General features: G+C 48.5%; 1 protein-coding gene across 2 annotated transcripts in view; it reads right to left on the bottom strand.

The window, feature by feature from the left end:
- The window catches only part of LIMK2 (LIM domain kinase 2), a 31,574-nt gene extending 18,340 nt beyond the window's left edge, over nt 1–13,234 (bottom strand). Inside the window, exons 1-2 of one of the 2 annotated variants that reach the window (XM_065851674.2) lie at nt 13,092–13,234; nt 10,543–10,642 (exon numbers count right to left, since the gene is read on the bottom strand). In XM_065851674.2, the coding sequence (XP_065707746.1) occupies nt 10,543–10,642; nt 13,092–13,107 (116 nt within the window). In that variant the 5' untranslated portion in view covers nt 13,108–13,234. Of the gene's footprint in view, nt 1–2,261; nt 2,641–10,542; nt 10,643–13,091 lie in introns of those variants that run through there. The other variant, XM_065851675.2, reaches the window with a different exon arrangement.
- Nucleotides 13,235–13,392: the final 158 nt, after the last annotated feature.

Genomic DNA, 13,392 nt, shown 5'->3' on the forward strand with positions numbered 1-13,392 from the left:
TATGTTGGAATTTTATCTTGGAAGATACAAGCGTTACCTCTCCTTCCTCTCCCTCCTCGTGAGCTGTGTGGCTTTGCAGCACTGCCATTGCCAGGGCTCACATCAGCTGAGCAGGAACACAATTACTTCTGCAGGTATTAAGCAAGCTAATCTTTGCCAGTCACCACAACCAAAGGACAGGAAGATTTCTTACTCCTCTGTCTTTTATAGATTAGAAACCGCTAATCTTCGCCTAGATTATTTGCTCTTCTTATTACAGAGGAACAAAGCGTGGTGGTCAAGGCTCTTGGAGGGCTGGTAAGAGCCATAATGGACACGTTTCCTCCTGCTGCCCAGCCACCATTTTCAGAGCTGCAGTCCCACACATTATAATTCTTCACTTCCCAGCCTTGGTAATAAAAAAATACACTAATCTGCCTCCCACAGCCATCCTCCAGGAACCCTGCGCAGCGTCTGGGTGCAGCCCTGATGCTCTGTAGCACAGCAGGTGCAGAAAGAGTCCATAAATCGCTGCCTGATGGCTACTTGTCTTTGTGAGGGGTGGCAGGAGGATCAGGTCACAACAGGTAACCAGCCTGGTTTTCAGCGAGATGGAGATTCAATTGAGTAGCATCTCTTTTACATCTAAATGAAAGCCAATACCCTCATGGAAGCAAAAACTACCCTGGCGCTGAAGAGACAGATCCCTTTGAGAAGGGCTCATTAATAAAATCCACCCCCCACATACACTGTCAGGCTAGATCAGTTAACGCTAGACAGGCTTGAAAGAGCTGTGGTTCCAATTCTGCAGGCAGAGCGGGGGAGAGGACAGTCACGCAAACAGAAACCTGCGGAATAAACCATCACCCCAGCCTGCAGCTACCCCACAGGCTCCTCACCCGGCCCTGGCAGGACTGTGTGCACTGGTGATGTAAGAGACGCTAGACCAGGAAGAACAGATGCTAGAAAACTGCCTAAGTACTAGAAGACAGAATGTTTAAGCTCTGACTATGCAAAACCATTGCCACACACTTAGGAGAAGGTGTATCTGTGGCTCAGCACAATGCCATACACATATTAAAAACAATAAATGCCTGTTCACTTTCCTTCTTCTGAAAGTGGATGCTGATTCAGAAAGTCGCCTAAAGCAGCTTAGCAATTGCACAGCAGTATTTACTCCTATGCTAGATTGTTTTAACAAAAGGCTCCTTACTCCCAAATCAGTACAACAAACTGTGTTTGCAGGAGCAGGATCAATAATGAGCAAATCCCAGCGGAGGGGAACAGGAGGGAGACAATGAAACTGCAAGCTCTGCCTTTCCCTGTCCAAGCACCGTATCAGCACATCAGTCCGTCACCACCCTGGCTGCGTTCGGCCCCACTCAGAGTTTTCACTATGGAGATGTAATGCAATCAAAGCCTTATTCTGTAGCTATGGCTCTTCTCAAGCCTCATTTGTTCAACTGGACCAAGAATGTTTGTTATATTAACAAAAATATCACAGGGAAGAATCCTGTCCATGTAAGGGAAGTGTGCTGCTTGTCTCTAGTTACCTGCAAGGTACCTGATTTCTTTTCTCAAACAAGATTAGGCACTGCCTCACTGCAGATTACATCACCTTCCTGAACTCCCCACAGCAGCACCTCACCTCACCCTGCCCAAGCACAAGCAGCTTTGGAAGAGACAGCAGCAGCCACCGTTAATCTCATTCCTCCGGCAGTGGAGCAGAGCACAGGGGCACCGGGTAAAGCAGCGTATGTGGTGTTGCTCCAAAAGGCAGCCTGCTCACCTGCGCTACACAGACACTGCCCACAGCACACAGCCTGCTCGCCTGGGCTACACAGACACTGCCCACAGCACACAGCCTGCTCGCCTGGGCTACACAGACACTGCCCACAGCACACAGCCTGCTCGCCTGGGCTACACAGACACTGCCCACAGCACACAGCCTGCTCGCCTGGGCTACACAGACACTGCCCACAGCACACAGCCTGCTCACCTGGGCTACGCAGACACTGCTCACAGCCTGCTCACCTGGGCTATGGAGACACTGCCCACAGCACAGGTGCTATTCCCTCCTTCCACACATCCGCCAAGAGGCTGCTAATTGGAATCTTCCCTGTCTGCTCCTGAGAGCAAGACAGGTCCCAGTGAGGCCGGCTGTTCCCTGCACACAAGCACTGGACCTCACTCTTCACACCTTGCACAGTAACTGCTTGGGATAGTGTTACTGGGGGAAACGACTCTTTGAAGATCCACTGCTGATCCTGTGCAAGACTTACCGAAAGGGATCCTTGGGAGCGAAGTAAGCTGGGGCAGACAAGTAACTTCCCATCTTCTACGCTGGATAAACCGGCTCAGCCACAAACTTGTCCAACTGCCTCTGAACAGGTCTGTTCTGCCAACATGGCAGCAGCCAGAGCTCATTTAATCTTGCGCTGATTCAGATATTTCACCTCTCTTTGAAGCTGCCCAAGGAATGCCAGGTCTCTCAGCTGCTCATTCCTTTCCAGATGTTTCCCGGCTCCCATGGCTGTAACAACCTCCTCCTGCTCTCGGCAGCAGCAGCTCCCTCGGGAAGGACAGAACAACTGCTACCCAGGCTAGCTGGACATGCTTCTGCAGCAGTTCTTGCGGGCTCTGCTGCTTGCTAACTATTGTCAAGTTTTCCCTTCTCTGGTTCCACCCAAGGGTGGGAGGGGAGGAGGAGCCGTTGCAGAGGACAGCGTGTGGCTGCGGAGCCTGAATAAGCTCCACTTCTTTGGAGAGGTGGAGCTTTGGGCCAAAGCGGGGCTGCGTTAATAAGTGCTGAAAGATAGCAACTTGTGCCAAAGAAAGAGCCAAGCGCACGAACGCGAGACCCCCCTCTGCAGCGGCACGTTCTGGTGGAGAAGTCAAGGAAGGCAGAGTGACAAAGACAGGCGGTCGCGTCTCCAAACACATCAAATTAACGGGTACCAGATCCCATCCTACAGCCCTCAGCGAGCGGGGTCACCCCAGCTCCACAGCACCTGCAGTCTGCTCGTCCTCTTGCAAGGGGTAACTCAGTGTGCTTCACCCAAGGAAAAATAACTTTCTTTCCAAGACTGTTTTAACAGGGATCATTGCAATCATTTAACCTAATCTTCATCTCCTGAATGGAAGCTGAGGTATAAGTCACCAGAGTACTCTCTCCTGCATGCAGCACTTGTAGTTATATCATTTTGCTTGCTCTGAAGCCAAGTGTGATCTCTAGTGGCCTAATCAGCTAAAGCTGTTTGCAAGGCACTCAGAAATGCAATAAACACGCTGCTGCCTCAAGCCCTCCCATTTCTGTACAGTCAGCAAAGCCTGGCAAGCCTGAACACAGCCTGAAAATCATGCTGCATGTTCCAGAGGCAAGAGAGCTCAAATGTGCTTTGACTGGAGATGCTCGTCTCAGCTGGCACGTTGTTCAAGGGATGCTCGGGGCTGGGACGAGGCAGTTTTGGCTGCAGATTTGACAGCTGCTGCTGGCTGTTGAAGTAAGCAGAAAGCCAGGAAGCCTTTTGGGTTGTTTTTTTCTCTATTTTTTCTTTCTTTTTTTTTCAACTTTTAATAAGAAGCCACCTTTCTGACAAAAAGAAATCATCATTTTCACCCGTGCAGTGCCGTTCCTAAGCCCGGCTGTAAAAGTGCAGCGGAGCCCGATGGGGTTGTCAACTCCAGCACGGGTCTAATTCCTTCTGACATTTCACACAGCTCTACTGGAAGCAGCAACACGGTGAGTCTGTGTCTAGGAATGCACTCCGGTCTCCCACATTCTCTATATGTTGCGTGCTGAAAACGGGCCAGCGCTCGCAATGCAACCCTTCCCACGACACACGCACACCTCGGTGCATCGCAGAGCCCCTGCCCTGCCCGGCATCACCTACACACAAAAGCTTTTCCCCACAATTCTGCTGCCATGGGCTGAACTCCCTCCAAGGGGGATTCCACGTGACCTCATAAATCCCAGCTCTTCAGACAAAACCTTTGAAGGTTTGATCCACAGATGTGATAAGCAGCCAGCTAGTCTGTGAATGAAGCCAGCAGATAAAGCCCAACTTCAAAGTAATAAAAACCACCCAGACAGCTAAGCAACGAGGAAGGGATTTTGTTTGAGACTTCCTTAAAGCCAAAGGACACATAGTCAAATGTCTATTTAAACAGGAAACATCTTATCAAAATGATTTTACTTCTGCAGCAAGACCCAGCAGCAGCCAGTAAGTTACTTATTCCTACACAGAATTCTCTTGTTACTTCTTGCCTTTTTTATTGTCTCCATGACCTATTTGAGAACACAATTGCTCTGATAAAAGGGCTCTGGAAAAGGTGTTAATGCGTTCATACATTCTACACCTGAATTCCTGCCAGAATGACTGTACTTCAAAAATGCTGATAAGCAGCTGTGTGGGGGGGGACCCTTTTCTATGCAATTTTACTGATACCATCTTTGAGGGCCAAAATGCACCAAAGCAAATTTCTTCTTCACCAGCTGAAGTCAGGTATCAGCATCTTCTCTCTCGCAAATGCTGACAGCATTTCCACTACAAACATGTTGCCATCACAAGGAATTGCCTTCCTTACTATGGTTTATAATTGTACAGTAATTTTTGCCAGAAAGAAACCTGAAAAATATAACCAGCAAATAAAAAGGCACAAATGAAAAACTTCGACAATGACTTAACATGAAATTTATAGCAAACCGAGTCACAGCTGTTACAGCTTTGTCCCCACAGAAATGCATCACATAGCTATTGTGATATTCAAGTGATTAATATCTTAAAGCAGCCGGGGTTGGGCTGCACATCCAGACACCCTTGTTACCACACACTCCGTGCCGTGCAATAGCATGTCCACAGACAGATGCATTGCTCAGCGTATCCACCAGCCCTAAGATACATGTATCCTGGCACAGACAGGCACCTGGGTATGTGTGGGACTGGAATAAGCCGGGGAAAAGGCATCTGCCTGATGCCTGAAGAGTCTGCAGCGAGTCCTTGTTTCGGCATGGGCGCAGTTTGGAGGCATTCCAAATACTTCAGTACAGTCCCAACACCTCATTGTATTTCCAAGGCACTTACACATAACACGTGATTTGCTGCTGTTGAAAGACACAGTCAGTTCCTGAAACTGATACCGTTCCGATACGCACGTACCTGCGAGTGAAAGCTCTCACACAGCTCTTCACTAAACTAAAACAAACAGCGAAGTGAAGCTCGTTTCCATTACTGAATCTCACTTCTAAGCAGCAGCAGAATTGCACACTGACAGAGCCATGTCTTTGTGGTACCAAACATCACCAAGCACAACATTAGGGTGGAGATAAAAATTCTGTCTCCACCATACTTGCCTAATGGGCACAGATGTCATGAATACGTGTAGGCTGAGAAGCAAACCAAAGAAAATAAACCTATTGAAACTTCATAGATTGTACCTGGTTTCAGAAGCAGTGACTGCTGATCTGTAAATCCAGCACAGACTGCAGTAAGACCAGCGCTTACACCACCGCACCTTCACTCACCTCCTACCTTGCTGCTTCTGTCTCTGCAGACAGCTGAACTCCAGGAAGGATCCTGTCTCACTCACGTGGACACTCTCATACATTCTGCACTGCGTGAGTAATTCTAATTACCTTCATATAACAATGCCCTAAAGGACAAGCCGTGCAAGTCAACAGTTCGGACTGGAATGCCCAGCTCCTCCTTAAACAGAAAGGGTCACAGTGTCCTGTAGCTGATAGATTCCTCCACAGAATGCGGCCGCTGCCACCTGCAAAGCGCTTCATTGTTCCTCTGGATTTTTAAACTCCTGAACAGTGATCCATGTACAAGCAGGCACTTAGCAGCTATTCCTCCCTAAATCTGCTAGTGAGCTGAAAGCTGACAGAGACACATTCCCAGAGTCTGCAGGGTGAGTGGAGAAGAGCTCTCACCTCTGAGGCCCTGTCACCGGCTCTCTGTGACTGCCAGGAACTGGAGAAGACCAGGAAGATGCGGAGATTCTTGTCTTCCAGCTTCTACCATAATTCAGCTGCCTTTTGCTGCTGATCTTGCCCCTGCTCTTGAGTTCAGCTGCTGGGTGTACAAACCTGGCTGTGTTCACAGCTGGAAAGCTAAAGGAAGATTCAAAGCATCAAACATCCCCACATTGCAAATTCATCTTAATAAGCGCCTTTGCTCACATCTTTATTTGTCAGCATTTGTACATTTGAGCTTCGTATCCTGTCACTCTAGATCTCTCTGTCCTGTGCCAAGCAATCTGAACCAACAGAACTGATCCAAAGTGCAGAAAATACCGTCTGTGAGAAGAAGCTAGATCCTGAATTTCTTCAGTCTGGGACGGACTGATGCGGGACACGATTGCTGCTTTCGAAGAGGAAAAGGTTCCATGAATAACAGAAGGGGGAGAAAGCTTGTTTTCAGCTTGACCACCACAAACACGACTAGAAGAAATGGATTTAAATTGCAACAAGGGGCATTTCTGAAGATAGTGACAGAAACTTCTAAGGATAATCATGTGCTAGTAGACATAGCCTGGGAGATCAAAAACCTGCAGCGACGGGAGAGCGTTCGGTGACCAATGTCTTGATCCTTCCAAAGCCATCAAAATTACTTGCTTTCAAACATGAGTTGAAGTTTAGGAGATATCCTAAGAACCACAGAAAACAGACTTGGAAAACACCTTCAGAAGTCATTTAGTTTATTCTGCAACTCCCAAAACAGGTTTAATTTACATTACACATTCTTAATACAAGTTTGCCTGGCTTGCCTTCCTCTGCCCCCAAATCTAAAAAGAGTCGAGGTGATTCACTAAGTTTTGCAGAGCAAAAAAATCTTTCTGCAGCACACAAAAGATGGCATTCAGTGTAGGAAAAAAAAGAAATCACATCTTTGTAAGAAAATGCAGTCACTAGAGTTGGCAAATTAAGAGTGGTTCTCTTCCCGCTCCGCAGCCGGGAGCTCAGGGCACCCCCCGAATGCACCCACAGCTAATCCGGCTCTGTTCTCTGCCCACGGACAATGGTCGCGCTGCAGAGGGGCCACAAGGCGATTCCGGGAAGAATCTGCTTTTAACCTTGTTCCGCTACTGAGAAACAGAAGAATTTGTTTCAAATTCACTTCAGAACAGCAGGAGGAGACAGAGCCAGGAGTTCTGCTGCACTCTGCCAAAAACGTTCTGTTTTTTCTAGGTATTCATCTAGAGAAAACAGCCCTGTGGTGGTTACAGCACTCCTTGTGTTTCAGTTTCTACCTCCAGTGCATGTTAACAGAAACTGGAATGCAGTAACACATGAACCCTAAACAATCTGTCAGGTGAACTGATTTCACTCTAATTACTAGGCAATTTTTATTGCGATTTAAACAAATACATTTTGTGTTATTACTTTAGGTTTTTTTACTGTATTTTACTTTAGCCAATATCTTTTACTGGAAAGTCAACTTACTGCTTACATTTACTTAAATATAATAATGTAATCCCTATTCAGTATAAAATTATTTCACACCTATTTAGCCCGATGTCAAAAGCTTGCACTTTTTACTCACACAGTTGTTTATATTATTAACTTAGCATCAAACTATTTCATAATATAATTAAAAAAAAATACACAGACAGCCATAAGAATTTTTCCAGGGATCAAGCTGCATTGCGTATGCATAAAAATCTGATGTTTTAAGCAAAAAGGAAATATTTGTCCAAATTGAATTAATATGTTCTGGTCACCATCATCTTCAGTGCCTTAGACCTACTAATGAAAACTTCTAGATTCATACAGAATTTCCTTGCTTTCCTCTCCTTTTCCAGAAAAAGGAAGACGAGCTTTTCCGCTCTTGAAACCTCTGTCGATTTTTCAGCTTTTCATTAACTGGATTGGGTATAAACTAAGCAGTATATTTTTAAATGGAAACTGTAAAATCCTCAGTAATCCATCACCTCCAATACCTTTTGTTGAATACTGTGAGCAGCTTTTCTCTGATGTGGAGGGTTTGGCCTGTGTTGCTTGGCTACTTACATGAGATGTATTTTATAGACCGTAGCAATATACATCCTCTGTTATTTCACGGTTAGGAAGGAACCGAACCTCAGCTGTCTTCCTTCCTAAGCACAGCTTAGGCACCCCGCTACAGTAGGAATTCCTACCACCATTTCCAATAATTTTTCTCCGTTTCGATCTAAAAGCATTTTCCACCTGGATGTATTCAACAGGCTTGATCTGAATTGATGGTTTTCAAATAATCAAAACTGGGTTTTTAATAAATACTGTGTCCTTAAGGTTAAACCATGCTGCTGGGTCTCCTCGCTCCATCCTACTCCAAATAGGCAATATCTTTATGGAAAGAGAGAATTGTCTTTAATTTCATGTGTCTTTATCTGTGGTTAAAAAACCCCAAAACAAACACAAAATGACCAAAAAAGGACATCAAAATAGTAAGTATCAATACTTTATTCAAAAGTAGAATTCAAGGCAGAATCTTCTATTTTGTAGCATGGAAAAAATTTGGACTGAAAGCAATAAGAACAGCATGTTCTGGGTCAAAAAAAGCTCTTCCAATAATCCCCTTGGGTAAAAGTGATCCAGACCTAGGAAAAAGACACCTTGCTACTTCTCCTTCCCTTTCTTGGTGGAGCGTTTGAAGTTCTGTGCAATACAAGTTCCAAATGCAGTGGAACTGTGTATCAGCGAAAAGCAACGACCTTTGGAAGCGTCCGCTACCTCAGCAGAATTCAGAGGCACAAAAATACATCGGAGTTAATTCACAACAGACGCTGTGACAGAAACATCTAAGAAACCTCCTCATCCAGGTCCAACCCGTGGGATTCAAGCCTAAGGACCAGCCGGCCAAAGAACAGTTTAAAATATCCAAGATCCACAAAGGGATTTGCATGTCCCTCCAGCCACACCAGAGAAAACAGAGCTTTCAGAGACAAAGCTCCTGTACGCGCAGTTTGAGGAAGGAGGGAAGTGACAAAAAACTTAAATCCTGAGAGACACGCATGTACGTCAGCTCCTGCCAGCACCAGGCATGATCAGCAGCCCGGCCTGACCAAGAATAAACAGAGCTAACGAGCCTGGAGCGGCGCCAAGCAGCATTAGAGAAATTCGGTGCCAGGGGAGTCAGCTAATCCACAGCAAGACTGGAGAAAACACAAGAGCTGCCGGAACTCACAGCTCCCAGCTGCCAAAGGCTCCTGCCCTTGGAGGCTTTTAAAGTTTGGCTTTGGGACATGAAGCACAAGACCAGCGCTCAGCACAGTTTAGGGAGAACAGAAGAGAAGGAGGAACAGGGTGCAAACTGGGAATTTGTTTGCATGTGCAGCCCTACCCTGGAACTAGGAAAAGGGGAATGGCAGCTTCCAGTTGTTCGCTGGGTGCTGGAGCTGGCTGGAAGCACGGAGCGCAAGAGGAGCGCGTCTCAAATGCAGAAAGTTGCTACGCATCTCGGGAGAAAAGTTGCTGTCTTCACTTGTATAAAACAAACAAAATAACCCACACCCAATCTACCCAAATTCCATTTTACAACATAAACTATGATACCAAATTATCTGTGAAGTGTGGTAAGGGCGGGATTTGCCTCCTGCTATTATCCACCTCACAGCCCCAACAGCAAGAAGTACCAGATGTTTGCAAACCAAGACTCACAGAAATATATTCAAAGGCAGGAAAGAAAGACTTATGAACACATACAGCTTGGGGTTTGGCTATGGGCACAATCTAAGGAAGCTCAAGAACAGGACACTAGAAGAGGAGCGTTAAGAGAAACTAACTCAAAATAGCTAAACATGAATACACAAATCAACAGAAAACCCAAAAGACTGGGATTTGCAGTGATATAAATCTAGAATTGTGATTAGCAACAAGTCATTCTAACTTACAGATTTTCCAAGTCAACAGAGCTAACATTGCTTCAGTAGCATGAAATGTGATTCTGGAGCATGAAATCGGAACTACATATTCATGAAACACCAACGAGAGGCATTACTCCCACTGCCACGAAGAAAAGCACGACAGAGATCCCTTTTCGTGCTTGTCAATAGCTACATTATCCAAGAAATTTCATCAGTTTGTACGTCTTAATAGTCTGAAAAGGCAAGGAAGTAAAAGGCAAGACCTCTCTCCCCATATCAGCAGTTTTCCCCAACACCCCAATACCTCCCTTGTACTACCACATATGGAAAAAGCCACAGGCAATCCAAATTGCCTGGGCACTGCTTGGGAATGCAGCTGAAGACAAATATCCAACCCATGGCTTCTGCTGCCACCAGTAAATCAGAGCTTTCGTTTGTCCTTTATCTGCGTTCCCGTATGCATTTGCGTCAGCACGGCAACACTTTGCCAGGCAGCGTCAGACGCTATTGGGACTGAAAACCAGTTCCAAAGTGCTACTGGAACCACTGACATGCAGCGGCAACCGAGAGGACGCAATTGTTCTGCAAGAGGCTCGGAACAGCTCAGGCACAGAGATGGCAGCAAGAGCTCCCTGTTAATATTGGTATTATCCACCAGGTTCCAAGTCAGCTGAACAACACAGGGAGAGTTTAACGGGCTAAAGTTTTACCTACCGGAAACAGGAGATGTGCCAAGCTTCATTTACGGTCTTGTAGAGGCGCTGACCAGCAGCAATGCTGTCCCCGCATCCCAGACACCTCCAGACTTCTTCACCTGCGTGCAGGAACAAGGTGACATGTAGCAACTGTTTTCCATCAGAGGGAACAGGGATTGCTGCACCCCGATAGAGAACAACCTTCAATCACGTAACGAACAGGAAAGCCTTCACACAGAGACAGTTAAGGCAACAAGATGAACTCTGACACCTCACATAGTCATTTTTTTTTCCTCCAGACATAACATCTCCATCCGCTGCTTCGCATTCTGCAGAAGAAAGCAATGTGACTTTTAACGGAAAGCAGCTCCGTTACAGCGACATCGCTCTCCAGAGCGGAGATTCCAGGCAGCAGACCGGTCCGGTGTAACAATTTCCACACGGAGCCGTGCTAGGCCAGGAAGCCACGCTACTGCTTCCTCCTGACTCAGCACGTAACGTTTGCACTCATTTGTGTAATTAACTGGATTTCCCAGAAATGAAAGAAAAGAAAGGCGAACTTTATTCAGTAGAGAATGACTTGACTACCAGGAAGGAATTACACACTCGAATGAACATTCCAGTAGAGACAGTACAGCCAAGACCAGACTGCCATCACACTCGGGAAGAGGGGTTGATGCTACTGGCCTATTGCCCTTTCAGAAAATACTTATAATAGCTATAAAACAGTTAAAATAGCTTCTGCTAGAACTGCCATAAAGCCCCAGAGAGAGCTGCTTATTTAGGTGCATCCAAGCCAAGAAAACCAGCATGAAAACTTGTGCACAAAGAGCTGCTGGCACACAGATAAATGCTCTCCAAAATCCAGAAAGCTGTGCAGGCATATTAAAGCAAGAGGCAAGGGTCTGGATGGGCACAGGATGGCACAAGGAACATGTCACTTAGCTGGGCAGATCTCAAACCTTTTCCTTCCTGTTAACAAAAGCCTACTTGCAGTAAAGCTGCATAAGGAAAGAAGTGTGTTTAGAGAAGGAAAACCACTAACCACGGGCTTCAGTTTTCCAAAGAACATTAAAACTCCTTAGTTGCTTGGGCAAGTTGATACCCAGGTCACGTTCCTTGAAGGTACACAGAACAGAAGCCATCAGCCTTCTATGCACTTTTACCCCACTGTGTAGGTCAATGACAATGTTTGAAAATAACCAAGGTGAAGATCTCCTTGTACATTTTACACAAACAGCTATTTCGGAGAAAACACTTGTTGCTCGACCGCAAGAAGGCACCATCCTGAGCAGTAGATCGGCAGCACCCGTAAGGGGCTCCACACAGACACACTGCTAGAGAGCGTTCATTCAAATGTGACATTTGGCAAGAGTTCCTACTTCAGTTCCTGACAAAGCATCAGCTCCGCACCCGGGAGTGCGTCTGCGCCCTCCTGCTGCCCAGAGCACCGAAATCTGCACCTGATCTCAGATCCGCACAACACAGCATTAGGAGAAACTTGGAAAAAAAGCTCGCACTGCTCATGTTGTTCCATACAGCAAATTGCTTTCCAGCTCACCAACCAGGCTTGGAAATAAAAGGCAAAGCCTTGTGTGCCCGAGCCACTGCAGGCAGGCAGCTGACACTCTCCTGGCCAAGCAGCACAAGCCGCAGCAGTCGGTGGAACTTCGGGAGTCGCTGCCGCTCTACAGCCCAGACCCCCTGCAGTCCCCTCCGCTACTGCTCAGCGCCACGGCACAGCCTGCAAACGTGAATACAGACAGCCGACCCTATTTAAAGGAATTTAAAGATGAAGGACGACACCACAGCTGACTAAAAGTAACAGCTATTCCTCCAGAACGATCACGTAGATTTGCCCGCTAGCTTCTGAACCCCGGGCAGCAGTCACCTCGCTGCGAGCTGCCGTGTCACATCTGTGTAAGGGCACAGCAAGGCTGATGGGCTCCCGAACGGGAATGAACAGTCCTGCATTCAACCGAAATTGCTGGAGTATCCAGGAGAAGCGACGGAAATGAAAAAAACAGAGCAGGAAATGGTGTGGAGGAAAAGCAAACGGACATAATCAATACAACAGGTCAGTCAGGTCCCCCGGGACATGTTACCGGAACGCTACCGAGGCGGCCGGCGAGGAGCAGTAGCTCCCGCGGATGGGGCAGCCCCGGCGGGCACCGGCCCCGGCCCCGCGTCCGGGCGGGACAACCGCCGGGACAGGGCGGCTGCGAGCACCGGAGCGCCAGCAGGACCCGCAGCCCCCCGGGCAGCCGCCGCCGCCCCCGCACCTTCCCCGGGCAGGACCCCCGAGCCGCGCGTGTGCCCGCAAACCGGCGGAGGCCGCGGGCCGGTCCCCAGCCGCTCCCGGGGACACGGGGTCGCGCTCAGCCCCGGACGCAGGTTTCGGAGCCGGCGGTGCGGCGGCCCCGCGGGTGAGACCCGCCCCGAGTCCCGCACCTGCCGCCCCGCGCACGGATCCGCGGGCGCATAACGGACGCTCGAGAGCCGCGGCCTCGCGTGCGCGCTCCCGCCCCGCGGCCCCGGCGCGCAGCAGCGGTCCCGGCCCGGCCTCACCTGGCGGCGCCTCCATCCCGCGCCGCTGCCCGGGCTCGCCCGCCTGGCGTCACCTACGGAACGCGCGGAGGGTCACCCCGCACCTGGCTCGGGAGCGCGCTCACGCGCGCGCGCGCCCCCCGCCCCTCTTCCCCTCGCGGCTATCTCGGCGCCGGCCCCCGCCCCGAGGGCAGCCTGCCGCCCCGCCCTTTTCCTCGCCGCAGGCCAATCGGCACTCCGCCCCCCTCGCGGCCACAGGCCAATCGCCGCGTTACTCCGCCGTGACCGTCCCGTCCCTTCCGCGGCAACGACCAATGAGAGC

This window comes from Patagioenas fasciata, chromosome 17 (assembly GCF_037038585.1).
Source record: "Patagioenas fasciata isolate bPatFas1 chromosome 17, bPatFas1.hap1, whole genome shotgun sequence".
In the NCBI taxonomy this organism is placed as follows: Eukaryota; Metazoa; Chordata; class Aves; order Columbiformes; family Columbidae; genus Patagioenas; species Patagioenas fasciata.